The 13407-nt window shown below is 35.8% G+C and overlaps 2 protein-coding genes across 2 annotated transcripts in view; one reads left to right on the forward strand and one right to left on the reverse strand.

Annotated features, from left to right (window-relative positions):
* The window catches only part of LOC107695969 (protein RD3-like), a 6019-nt gene extending 1374 nt beyond the window's left edge, over window positions 1-4645 (forward strand). The window contains exons 2-3 of the mRNA XM_016496094.1: window positions 1284-1603; window positions 4405-4645. Coding sequence (XP_016351580.1) covers window positions 1317-1603; window positions 4405-4645 — 528 coding nt within the window. The 5' untranslated portion in view covers window positions 1284-1316. The remainder of the gene's footprint in view (window positions 1-1283; window positions 1604-4404) is intronic.
* Window positions 4646-4720: 75 nt separating this feature from the next.
* LOC107695980 (pinin-like) lies at window positions 4721-8780 on the reverse strand. The gene is made up of 7 exons (XM_016496105.1): window positions 8526-8780; window positions 8167-8236; window positions 6935-7078; window positions 6681-6739; window positions 6255-6344; window positions 6015-6107; window positions 4721-5789 (listed from the first exon to the last, which is right to left on the reverse strand). Exons 1-7 carry the CDS (start codon window positions 8526-8528, stop codon window positions 5739-5741), a joined length of 510 nt encoding a protein of 169 aa, XP_016351591.1. The 5' UTR covers window positions 8529-8780; the 3' UTR covers window positions 4721-5738.
* Between the last annotated feature and the right edge of the window lie 4627 nt (window positions 8781-13407).

Raw genomic sequence — 13407 nt, forward strand, 5'->3', positions numbered from 1 at the left:
TATATTATATTATGTTATATTATATTATATTATATTATATTATATTATATTATATTATATTATATGTAGGAAAATATTCATCATAACAATTTTGCATATGTTAGATTGTAAAAATAAGTTAGATTGTGAACGCATGTTTACTTTTGTACAATAAACAGTTATGTACTGTGTTTGCTCACCACCTGATGTCTGGTAAAATCTGAGTCAGCGTCCTTCACAAATTCACATCAGAACAGATTCTGTGTTGGAAATGTGCAGAGTGCTCAGTGATGTCTGTCAGATATTAAAGGAACACTCCACTATATTTGAAAATAGGCTCATTTTCCAACTCCCCTAGAGTTAAACAGTTGAGTTTTACCGTTTTCGACTCTCATTCCGGCGTCGGCGTACCATGGGTGCAGCAGGCACAATGATATTACGCAGAGCTGCAAAGTTGCTTGATTATTACGCTGGAATGAGAGTACAGTTCCTATCTATATTGGCCTAGAAAATCACAACTTTTAATTTTCCGTTCGTCTTAGTACACGATGTAACTACAGAAGAGTCAAGTTTTAAATAGGAAAAATATAGAAGAAAACGGTAAAACTCAACTGTTTAACTCTAGGGGAGTTGGAAAATGAGCCTATTTTCAAATATAGTGGAGTGTTACTTTAAAGAGAGCATCTGTGCTCTGAGGTTTAGGCTTGGTAACATTCAGCCCCAACAATGATATGATGTTGCAAATGAGAATAACCTTAAAGGGATAGTTGCACCCAAAAAATAAAAGAAAATTCTTTTGTCATTTACTCACCTTTATGTCGTTCCAAACCTGTAGGACTTTATTTCTTCTGTGAAACACAGTAGAAGATATTTTGAAGAGCACACTTAAAAATAAAGGTTCTTTATTGGCATCTATGTTTCCACGAAGAACCTTTAACATCCCTGAAACTTTTCCATTGCACAAAATGTTCTTTAGATTATTAAAATGTTCTTTTAGGAACTGTTCACCAAAAATGGTTCTTCTATGGCATTTGTTGGTAACCAAACCATTTCGGGTTCCATTGGATCCATAGTACTGAAATACTATGGAAGTCTATAGGACCCAAAACTGCTGAAAGGTGAAAGCAGACCTCACCTTTAACCCTGGTAAATCACAGTACATTTTTACACTCACAAGCACTTTATGCCAAATTTCGAGGTTAAATGAAAAAGAAAAGGCATTAAATCTATTGTACACCCAACATTTGTTTAAATTGCTCTTTGTTTTGTGTAACCGTGACGGCTTTTACTGCACCAAATTTAAGGTGAGCAGCAGAGGGCCGGTGAAAGCGACGAGCATGTCGTGGTTTAGCTGGAACGAGCCGTACTATCGGAGCCCACGACGTGAGCCAACTGAAGTGGTTACGGACACACTGATGCTGGAGCTGAGCTGGCAGATGAAGGAGGCCGAGAGGCTGCAGCGGGAGCGAGACAATGAATATCGGCGGCTGAAGAGCGGCGTGGACTACAGCTGGCTCGTGAGCACCCCACGCAGCTCATTTGACATCAGTCAAGGAGAGAGACTCGGCCTTGAGGACCTGTGTAGCAAAGTACCAGCATCATACTGCGGATCGGTAATACAAAGGTAAGACAAGGTAATAAAAGGTTAAAGGAGTGCGTTGGATGCTGCACACGGCACGTTTTGTTTTCGACATGAGGATGTTCGTTATCACGGGTTCAAGGGAGGGCGATCTGGGTAATTAGTTTACTAAGCTGTCTTTGTGATGTCTGTACTAGGAAACGCACAAAGACAGCCATGTTTTTTTCTCTAGGTGAACTAAGCAGCTCTAACCTGCTGAAGTGATAATTGTAAGCCTCACGGGATGCGCACCTGACAGATTCAGATGAGCCCCAACTGATGCTGTTAATTTTTGATCAGGTTGCAACTGCATAGCAACTTTTTTTGTTCAGCCCCACTCATTATAACCATGACTTAATGGGATAGTTGACCCAAAAATTACATTTCTGTCATCATATACTTACCCTCATGTTGCAAATCTGCATGATTTTCTTTCTTCTGTAAAAGAAGATAATTTGAGAAATGTCTCAGAGATTTTTATTTTTATTTTTTTATTTTTTTTACGATACAATGGCATTCAGTGGTAATGGTTTGGTAACCAATACCCTTTAAAATATATTTGTTTTCTTCAAAAGACAGAAAGTCATACATGTTTGTAATGACACGAGAGTGAGTAAATGATTACATACTTTTCATTTTTGGGTGAACTTTCATTACTTACTCATTATTTACTTATATTCATGTCATTATAAACTATATGCTGTTATTTTTTATCCTGTGGACCACAAACAAAAAAGTTTAAAAATTCACCCAGATTTTTGCCCATTAAATAACAATTCAAAGCAATCGTGGGCTGTCAAGCATTTAAAAACAAAAGTATTATGAAAGCTGCATATCTTGTGTGCTATATTCCAAGTCTTCCAATCAAATACAGTGTGTTTGCACGAGGAACAGTTCAAAATATAAGTCATTTCTGTCTGTTTTTCACAGGATTAATTTAGTTAACTAAAACTAAAACTAAAACTAAAACCAGACCCTAAAACCAGATGGATGGATGGATATATATATACAGTGGGTACGGAAAGTATTCAGACCCCCTTCAATTTTTCACTCTTTGTTATATTGCAGCCGAATTTTCAAGTGAAATTCGTACACCCTTGTCAGAGAGAATCTTTTTTTGAAAGAAGAGAAGTAGCATGATCTAGTCATTCCCATGAGTACTAGGTGAAAAAGTGAGAGTTTTGAGAGGATTGTATTGATTAAACAAAGAAGGAGAAGGAAGATTAAGAAAACACTAATTCGTTGATTTAACTGGAAATATAAGAACCTAGTTTGGAAACCTATTTTAAGACTTCCTAAGAACATCTTAGTCTGTGGAGCAAGAGCGCATAGGTCCTGAGAGGTTGCTTTTACTCTGATGAGTCAAGTGCTTATGTTCTGCTCTCATAGGGACCACAGGCCACAGTTCACCTGGGAAAGAGAGGCGGATGTTTTTGTGTTGTGTAAAATCTTTTTAAATGGGTGATTAAAACAGACACACAACCAAAAAAGCTGTCTGAAAATGACTGTTGAATGCTGGTGTTATTAGTAATCATTAATTTTTCCTTGAGGTCCACTTAGCCTACACATGACAATTTTCCACTTTTTAAAGGGTTAGTTCACCCAAAAATGAAAATTAGCCCATAAATTACTCACCCTCAAGTCATCCTAGGCCGGGTGTGTGTGCATGGTGTGTGTTCACTGCTGTGTGTGTGCACTTTGGATGGGATAAATGCAGAGCACTAATTCCGAGTATGGGTCACCATACTTGGCCACATGTCACTTCACTTCACTCACAACCCAGGCAAGCTAGATAATTCTGCACACAGCTGAAATTCCAGGTTTTCAAACAGAGATGGCGACAAAGAGGCGGACTGCAGCTTTAAATCTCACAAAGGTAACTTTGTTTCTTTGTAACTCAACCATATATCTCACAAAGTGCCTTTATATTTTCCAACTGTGTCTTTATCTCTCTCAATGTGACTTTAAATCTCACAATTGTGACTTTGTTTCTTGTAATTGCAACACATTTGTGACTTTATCTTTCTAATTTATAATTAGATAATTATACAGACATTCTGGCTTTATATCTCAAAATGTTCCTTTATATCTTCCATTTGTGACTTTATATCTGTGACTTTATGTCTCAATGTGAATTTAAATTTCACAGTTGTGAATTTGCTTCTTGTAATTGTGACTTTATATCTCGCAATGTCTTCCAGCTCTGACTTTATATCTCCAAATATGACTTTATACATTTTTAGAATGAAACGTTGTTTCAGCTTAGTTACAATAAATGCCTTTTTTGGATAGACAGGAAGTTTTGTTTCCTGAAAGTTAGTAATACATATATCAGAATCAGAATCAGAATGAGCTTTATTGCCAGGTATGTTTACACATACAAGGAATTTGTTTTTGTCACAGAAGCTCCACAGTGCAACAGAACGACAGTGACAGACAAGACACATATAATAAAAATATTAATATACAAATATACAAAATAGACAACGCACAAAATAGAAAAACACAATATACAAAATAGACAATTTTGTATGTACAGGTATGTTATACGCAAAATTGAAATATAAATATGTGTGTTTAAATAAATAAATGGATAAATAGTGTTGTGTATTCCATGTTTTATTGTCAAGTGTTCATGAGATGGATTGCCTGAGTAGGCAAACTGAAGAGGATCCAGCAAGGGTCCAGTGATGTCCTTCAGGTGTACATATAGTACAAATAATGAATTAAACTTTTTCTATGACATATGATGCTTCTTTTACAAAAGTGTTATTCAAAACTCTCCACACTCTCACTTGTCTTCATAGGTTTCGGCAGGTGCTGATGGAGAATGAGCCTGAGCTGCAGGAGGTTTCTGGACTCTTCCGCTCTGTGCTTTTGGAAACACTTGAGCGTGTTCATGAGGAGCAGGAGGCTCAGCGTCTGACCCACCAGTGGAACAACAGATGCTCCATAAGCCTGTCGCTGATGAGCTTCAAGTCTCGCGTGCGGATCAACCCTTTCGGCAGCACCTTGGGACTGAAATCAAACAGTTATGAATTGTGCTGAAAAATAAAGATGTATGCACATTTGCTTCTAGCGTTTGGGATTCTGAGACAGTGACATGGCATCCTATATTTTAATACAAATGCCTCAGCTATATGGTATCAAAACTTTCTCAGATATTTTCAAGAATTTATCCTCAATACATGAATATAGGGAGAAGATATTGCAAAACTTTATGCTATTTTGCAGAGGTACTGATGAATATTATAATATAGCCAACACCTGTTGACAGAAGAAATTGTGTAAGGCTAGGCTGCAGATTAATATTATTCATGCAGTAACAAACCCTGTGCGAAACAAGCATACCTTAAAACACTTTCCCAACTATCTAAATGATTTTGTTAACTGTTAGAAACCATGCCAACCAGTTTCTAACAAATGTTTATGTATTTGGTGTAAAAAAAAATAAATAAAGGGACACAAACTGGAAATTTATTTAACAGTATTGTTATCAGCAGTCAAATGCACGTGACTCACAAAGGCAGATCATGAGATTTTAACTACCTGCTAGTGGTGCCTCTGCATTTGGCTCAACAAAGTAAATACACAGATTATCATGGGATAACAAGAAACAGCACTGGAACTACACGACTACAGTGTTGTTTCAAATTTGAACAGGTTTTTTTTTATATATATATACAACCTTCTCCCTGGTGAACCAGCACAAACTGTTCATAAATGATTTAAATCTTTCTGAAAAATTCCTAAGAAATCTGGACTGATTCTGTTATGTACTTGAGGTTTGAATTTAAAAATGAGAATACAAGAATAATTATTTTTTACAATTTCAGTAACGTAACAATGTTACATCCATGCTACAGTTCTCAGAAGGTAGAGTTAATTAGACATAAAATATAAGTATTTCAGGACACAGTCTGGATAAAAAATAAAAAATAAAAATAAAGAGGACAACAACCATCCACATGGAGTTTATGGTAAGGAATTGTCAATGTATAACATCAGGCAACAACATTAATAGTTGAAAATGGTCTTTCCCTGAGTGGTGGTCAGGCGATGAAAAAAAAAAATGAAATTAAAAAAATGAAGGAAAAAAAAAAAAGTTTGTCTGTTTCTGCAGTTCCAGGTCTGGACTGAATCAGAAAGTGGAGTTTAAGAACTCCAGCAGTTCGGCTCGGTTTTTGTCCCTCTGTTTAAAAAAAAAAAAATAAATTGGTTAAAGATCTGTGCAAAACTGTTAACCTGACTATAGTTAATCTGGTTTACATTCTAACACTATTTTCACCAGCCATCATACAAAGATAAAATCAGCAGAGGAAAATATCCATTCCACGCATTAATTTTAAAATCAAACGTATAACTTGTTGTTTTTCTTTAGTGTATTTATGTGTTATCTGCACAATGAAAAACTCACCTGCTTGTCCTTCTTTGATTTTTTCACTTTCATTTTAATCTTTTTCCCTGAAATCATACTGTATTTGCCTGATTTCTTCTTTTCCTTAAGATACTGGGGGTGACAGAAATTCTGTTATATCACTAAACTTTGCAATAATCACAGAAACCTTTAATCAAAATCAAAATAAACCAAAGCAAAGAGACTATAGCACATTGCTAAAATGTGATGCCCACTATGAGGTTGAGTTGAAAAAAGTACCTTTGAAATTTGAACAGGTCCAGAGCTGTCATCTTGCCCTTTGTGTCCCCTTTCCTTCTTCCGCTTACGTGTCTTCTCTTTCTTTCCTTTCTATAATAATAATAATAATAGTCAAAACAGATAAGTGACAATTTATTCCAAACCAACATTTAATCAATGAACATCGAACAGCTTCTAAAATATATATATATATTTTAGAAGCTGTTCGATGTTCATATATATATATATATATACAATTTTTAAAATGCTTGCTTTTGTGTTCCACAGAAAAAAATAACAATATACAGGTTTGTAACAATGAGGGTGAATAAACGACAGGATTTTTCTTTTTGTGTGAATCATCCCTTTATACTTGACAACTCTGGACAAAAGTACACAAATTTACAGCGTCAACTGAAATGAAAAGAAAAAAAAAAACCCAGGTACCTTTTTTCCAGGTCTCTCTTTCCCTTTCTTTGAAGACTTTCTTTGTTTTTTGCAAGAATCTAGCAGTGGAAGCACAAAACACATCTCTTATTTAGATCTGCTGCATCATCATAATCAATTCATCTCAATTTCTTCTTTCCTGTTAATGAAGTGTGTGAAGTAATGAAGTTTTACACCTACTAAAATTCTCCTTTCGGACCCTTGGGAGTGAAGCCGGACTTTTATTAAAGGCTGTTTTTTTTTATCTAACTTACCGGAGCTATCAGAGCTGGAGTTACTACGTGATGATGAACTGCTGGATGAAGTCCGTGAAGAAGAGGATGATGAGGAGGAGGAGGAAGATGATGAGGATGATCTGCTTCGGCTTCTTGCTCGTTTCCGGTTTTCGTTTTCTCTTCCTGTCAATATATACACTGTATTTGTAAGCAAAATCATTTCTGCATGTTTCAGAGTTAGTGATTCTGTTCTCCACATTTCCTTTCCTAACACAGATCAGTTGTCTAGAGCAGAGGTTCCCAACTCCATCCCTGCTGCTCTGCATATTTAGCATGTCTCTCTTATTTAACACACTTGATTCAGATCATCAGCTCGTTAGAAGAGAGCTTCACGCATGAACTGTTTTCCGTCTCACACACTTCAATGCCCTTTGAATGGAACATATATACGCTCCCTTCAAACTGGAATCATGATGGAATATCCTGTGATGTCCACTTCGCAGGGCACTTTGGGGGCAGTCGTGGCCTTAGACAATCGGCCTTGTAACCCAAAAGTCGAGGGTTCGAGTCTCGGATTGTAGGTGGGGTGAGTGAATGTACAGCTCTCTCTTCCACCTTCAAGGGGGAAGTTGTGGCCTAATGGTTAGAGAGTCGGATTCGTAACCCAAAGGTTACAGGTTCGAATCTCGTACCGGCAGGGACTGTAGGTGGGGGGAGTGAATGTACAGCCCTCTCTCCCACCTTCAATACCACGACTGAGGTGCCCTTGAGCAAGGCACCGAACCCCCAACTGCTCCCCGGGCGCCGCCGCAAAAATGGCTGCCCACTGCTCCGGGTGTGTGTTCACGGTGTGTGTGTGTTCACTGCTGTGTGTGTGCGCACTTTGGATGGGATAAATGCAGAGCACTAATTCTGAGTATGGGTCACCATACTTGGCCACATGTCACGTCACTTCACATCACTTCACTTCAATACCACAACTGAGGTGAGACCCTTTAGCAAGGCACCGATCCCCCAACTGCTCCCCGGAGGCTGCAGCAAAAATGTGTTCACGGTGTGTGTGTGTGTGTGTGTTTGTTCACTACTCATTTGGATGGGTGAAATGCAGAGCACAAATTCCGAGTGTGGGACACCATACTTGGCTACACTTCACTTTCACTTACGGTCGAATAGAACACAAGTCTTTAGTGATAAGAGATACACACAAAATGTGCAGAAGTGGGGGTCTCGCGAGCAATAGAACTGAGGAGCACTGCTCTAGAGAAACTCACCTCTGCTGTGAGAACTACGTCTGCTTTTTGTACTTGACTCACTTCTCTCCACGGTGTCCACTTTGGCAGACTAAAAAAAAATAACAAATAAAGCATAACAACTCAGCATCCAGATCTTTTCAAATGTTCAAAACACGGACTGTGTTCTGTATGAGAATCACAGGCAAGAATAAAAAATGCTGCTAAGGTTAAGTCTGTACAGTCCTTCTAGTCAACTGCTCATTTACTTCACAAATATGTTACACGTTATCAATATAAAATGTTTAGAAACAAAAGTTTGTAAACATCAACCAAAGAATTCCAGCTTCATCTGAAGGTTTAACGAGAAGGCTTTTAATGTAAGCAGTTGAACACTTTACCATGTTTATATTAAATTGTCTTCAAAGTGTGGTCCTTCCGACCACAATAAAAATCGGGAAAATCAGAAGAATAGCCAGATATGAATATAATCCGTGTTGAAAATAAACTGCGTGGAATATAAATGACTCGTTTTCATTTCTGCGATCGGTGCGTGTGAATTATTGAGATAAGCACCGCTGCCATCTTGTTTACGTCACACACAAACTATATCATCCGGGTACTGTTCAGCAGCGCAGGCGCGTGTAACCAACGCAAGCACAAATAGCTCCTGTTTTCTGCAAATTGAATATTAAAGTTTCTGAGTATTATTTTTCAGGTATAAACTTGTTCAGTTCGTTTTTAAAGCAGTACGCAGACGGCGTCATCACATGATAGCTTAGTCATTCTTGAGAAGTGGGACAAAACGGTGCAAAATTGAAAAAATAAAACCTTGTACTCAGACAAATGAAACTGCATTGATGTATCTTATATGTACTAAGCTACTGAGCTATGCTTTGATACAACCTCCCAACTTTTCTCTTTTTTAACAAAATGTGCTGAAACATGCATGTGTCATTAAAAAAACAACCTTGCTTTGATAGGAGAGCTTAATAATATATTAAGTGTTGCTTTTGATAAAACAAGCTCTTTTTTCATCATTAAAAAAACATTTTTATCCATTTCATTGCATATGAATGATTGAACCCTTCTCTGTGGACACACTGTTTTAGATGTAGTGAGAGGACATTAAGAAACACAGATTTGGTATAATAATGAGAAAATTAAATTGAAGGTGATAATTGTGTTAAATACATTCTATTATTAATCCCTCATGACATTTAAAATTGAAAATATTTTTATGATTGAGCTGTTAATTTTCTAAGCGCTAAATACTCTATCATTAGGAACAGTTCCCAATCTTTTAAATTACTCCATAACATTTACCCTGTCAAAAATTTTCTGATGAAAAATCTGATTTTGACACAAAATGTGCCTTTTGTCAGAATGACACTGAGACTCTTCTTCATTTGTTTTGGTCATGCAGTTATACTTCTCAGCTCTGGAAAGATGTTAGTTTGTTTATCTCAAATCTTATAAGATTTTTCAATTAATGCCAAATTTACATTTTTTTTTTTTTGTAGCGGATCCCAATGCCTGTTTTGTAATAAACCTAATTCTGTTCTTAGATTCTGTATTCACAAATGTAAGTTTTCGAATTGTAAACCTGTTTTTGCAGTATTTTTACAAGAGATAAAAAATTATTTCGCCTACTTACAATTTCAGTTTCACTTAACAAGAAAACACTCAGAACATGTACAATTTGCACAGCCTACACATTTTCTACTCTATTTAATGTTAATTTGTGTTATTTTAATGCCCTCTTTTTTCTTTTATTATTTATTATGTTTCTATTTTGAACTATGGTACTGATTGTTTGTTTTCTGTCTTTCTCTCTATTGATGTTATTTTTGTACCATAACATCAGATTTGGTTGTACCATAGTGTAAACGGAATGTTCAAATAAAGCATTATGAAAAAAAAAAGAATCTACTGTATAAACACAAATCTCCTTTCTTTTAAAATTGCTTTTAAAATTGTATTATTTTTGTGACTCAACTTTTCAATCAAAATGGTTCAATCTGAGTTCTTGGTTAAGCATGTAATTCCTGTTAGTCCAAAAGAGTTTGCATGGAGTTCTTATGCTTTTTAGAGGTCTCTCTTTTCCAATCTCTTGTCACTCAGTGGATCTATGTAAAACTGTGCCTTATGTAATCTCTTAAGTGATATTTCCTGGAAGAAAGTTTGGTCATTATTACCTCACAAACACCTGATAACTAACAAAATGAGAGAAAATACATTTAAGTTGATTCAAAGATTTTACCCAGTTAAGTGCTCTCTTAAAAGACTTAGAACGGTATTAAAACCAACTGTTCTTTCTGTTTAGAGAACACTGAAATCTCTTTACATTTATTTTGGAACTGCTCTTACATAACAACATTTTGGTGTGACATTGATTTGATCAAATGTTATGTAAATCCTAATTTTGAATTTACTTATAGAAATGTAATTTTTGGTTTTCATGAATGCGAAAAGAAAACGTATACCTTCATAAACCTTATTTTCCTGTTAGCCAAATATCATATTCATAAATGTAAATCTTCTAAATGCAAATCTCTCTCTTTTTTTTTTTTTTTGAGATTCAAACTTGAAATGAAAGTGCATTTTGAATCTATTGAGTTCTCTACTCTACTCTAAGCAATAAGAACAATGGCTTTGCTGAAGGACTTGGCACTTCCTCTAGACTGAAAGACCCTGGATTGTTATTGTTGTTGTTGTATTATTATGATTTGACAATGATGACAATTGTTGTTATTGTTTTTCAAGCATTCAATAAAAAAGGTTTTACGTTGCATAGTAAAAAAAAAAAAAAAGTGTGAATTGCTGGTCACTTAATTCACATATATTTTACCTTTATTAATTAAAAAACGCCTCATAGCCTATCATCATATACGCAGCAGTCACAAGAAGTCACATTTCAAGTCTATTTATTGAAACTCAAAAGCCATAAAAAAAGAACATATTTTATTTTCATTAAACAACATGCAATATAATACAATACTTTAAATAATGAGCATTTCAAAATATTGTTGCATATATTGGGGAAGTCGTGGCCTAATGGTTAGAGAGTCGGACTCATAACCCAAAGGTTGTGGGTTCGAGTCTCGTACTGGCAGGGATTGTAGGTGGGGGGAGTGAATGTACAGCGCTCTCTCCCACCTTCAATACCACGACTGAGGTGCCCTTGAGCAAGGCACCGAACCCCCAACTGCTCCCCGGGTGCCGCAGCAAAAAAATGGCTGCCCACTGCTCCGGGTGTGTGTTCACGGTGTGTGTGTGTGTTCACTGCTGTGTATGTGCACTAAGGATGGGATAAATGCAGAGCACTAATTCCTAGTATGGGTCACCATACTTGGCCACATGTCATGTCACATCATATTACATATAGGGCCTAGGCCTATTTTATTAAATAGGCTAGTGATGCGACACATTTGCTGGTAATGCCGTAAATGAGTTCTATCTGTCGTGACATTCCCTCCTAAAAAAATAAAATTTTATCAAGGTAAAATCTAGGCTAGGCTACATATAGTTCCCAACGAAAGTATTGTTTAGTGTAGCCTAAAACAACCTAGATAGTAACAAGCCTAAAACATGTTTAAGATCAGCGAACAGGTTGTCGATTCATTAAACGATAAACTATTTCCTCACAAAAGCTGTTTATTTAGCGTAGTGAAGCCTCTCCTCCTTTGACATACATTCAAAACAAACAAACAAAAATGCATCAAAGTCGCAGCGTTAGCATTCGCCGTTACGCTTATTTTTGTTGTTGCAATCTTTAGAACAACATGCAAGGGAAATAACATATATACATTACACAAAAACAAATACAATAATAAGCAAAAACAATAAAATAAATAAATAAAACTATAGGGAAAGCAAAGAAAATCACATGCCCAGTAGGCTATAATAGTATTCAAATAATAGATTTAAGGCTTTAAAATAATTTACAGTTTTTTTTTCGCTGTGTTATTTCTTGTTTCTTTAGTGACCTATTTCTGTATTAAAATTAGTAATTAGTAAGTTTTTTTTTTTCACATTTACATTTGTGGATAAAGAATTTTCCATATAATGAGTAAATCCACAACATACCATATTGCGAAGTCAACAGGCTATACTCATGCAATAAACAAATAAATAAATAAAACATCCTTTTCTTTGAGTTGTAATTCAATCTTTTAACCAAAAAGCCAAATCACACCAAAATAGTTTTGTATAAATATAATCATAAAATAAATGGACAATACTCTTATTTTCCTCTTTACAGAAAATACACTTCAAGTCAATGTCTTTACAAAACTTTGCAATTAGGCCACCTGTTTTACAGGATAAATACGATGAACAATCTTAAATACTTCTCTGATTTTATTGGTAATACAAAAACGTCTGGAGATTTTAAAGGTCTCTTTCCAGTTGATATCTTGGAATCGTGCTCTCCAAATAGGCCTACCAATGGCTAGAGCCAGAGGAACACTGCAAATTAGGCAAATCGTTCTAAGACACCCGTTACAGCTTTGTCTTTGCTTATCTAAAGTAACTGCATTGTGTATAGATTGTTTAAAACATAATGTTTCATTGGTTTTAATTTAGCAAAACAAAGCCGAATACAAGAGGGAATATTTCCTCTGTAATGCATTACTTTTCCTACAGAGGGCGACTAAATGATACTAAATGTTGGACATTTTATCCCTCACGGTCATTGAAAGCATTGTCATTAATGCATCTCTTTTGTGTTATGTCTGAAAATTAAATTGACAATGTATTTGTTCGTTTTTCAGGGTTAGGGTTTTAAATAGTTTCAAATAATTTATCATTGGTTGTACTGATTACAACGATAACTATTGTTGCAAGAAAGTTATTAGGGACTAGGCATGATAGTAAAAAAAAATCCTTATGAAAGCGTATCGTACATCACTATGCATCTTTAGTGATGATTAAAAATGAGTCGGTTAGCAATTCAGCTGTTGCTCAAAGAAGTTAAAACAAACAGTACAAAACGGAGAGTTCCGGTCCTTGATTCTGATTGGCTGAGCCACGTTCGAAGCTGTTGTAAATTACTCTACAAACATACACCTTTGTTTACGTTTGTCTGTTGCTTGGCAACCACTTTGTTGGAACCACAACTGATTCTGAGGAACTGCATTGTTTGGTGGAAGAATACTGTTTTTATTAATATCATTACACTTTATTTGCTCTGTTTTATTTTGTGAAACCTTACTACGTATATGGAATAACCGTTTTATAAAAGCAATAAGCCCGTGAAGCCGTGGTTTACAGTGAATTTAT

The sequence above is a fragment of the Sinocyclocheilus anshuiensis genome, unplaced genomic scaffold (genome assembly GCF_001515605.1).
Source record: "Sinocyclocheilus anshuiensis isolate Anshui unplaced genomic scaffold, SAMN03320099.WGS_v1.1 scaffold742, whole genome shotgun sequence".
Classification (NCBI taxonomy): domain Eukaryota; kingdom Metazoa; phylum Chordata; class Actinopteri; order Cypriniformes; family Cyprinidae; genus Sinocyclocheilus; species Sinocyclocheilus anshuiensis.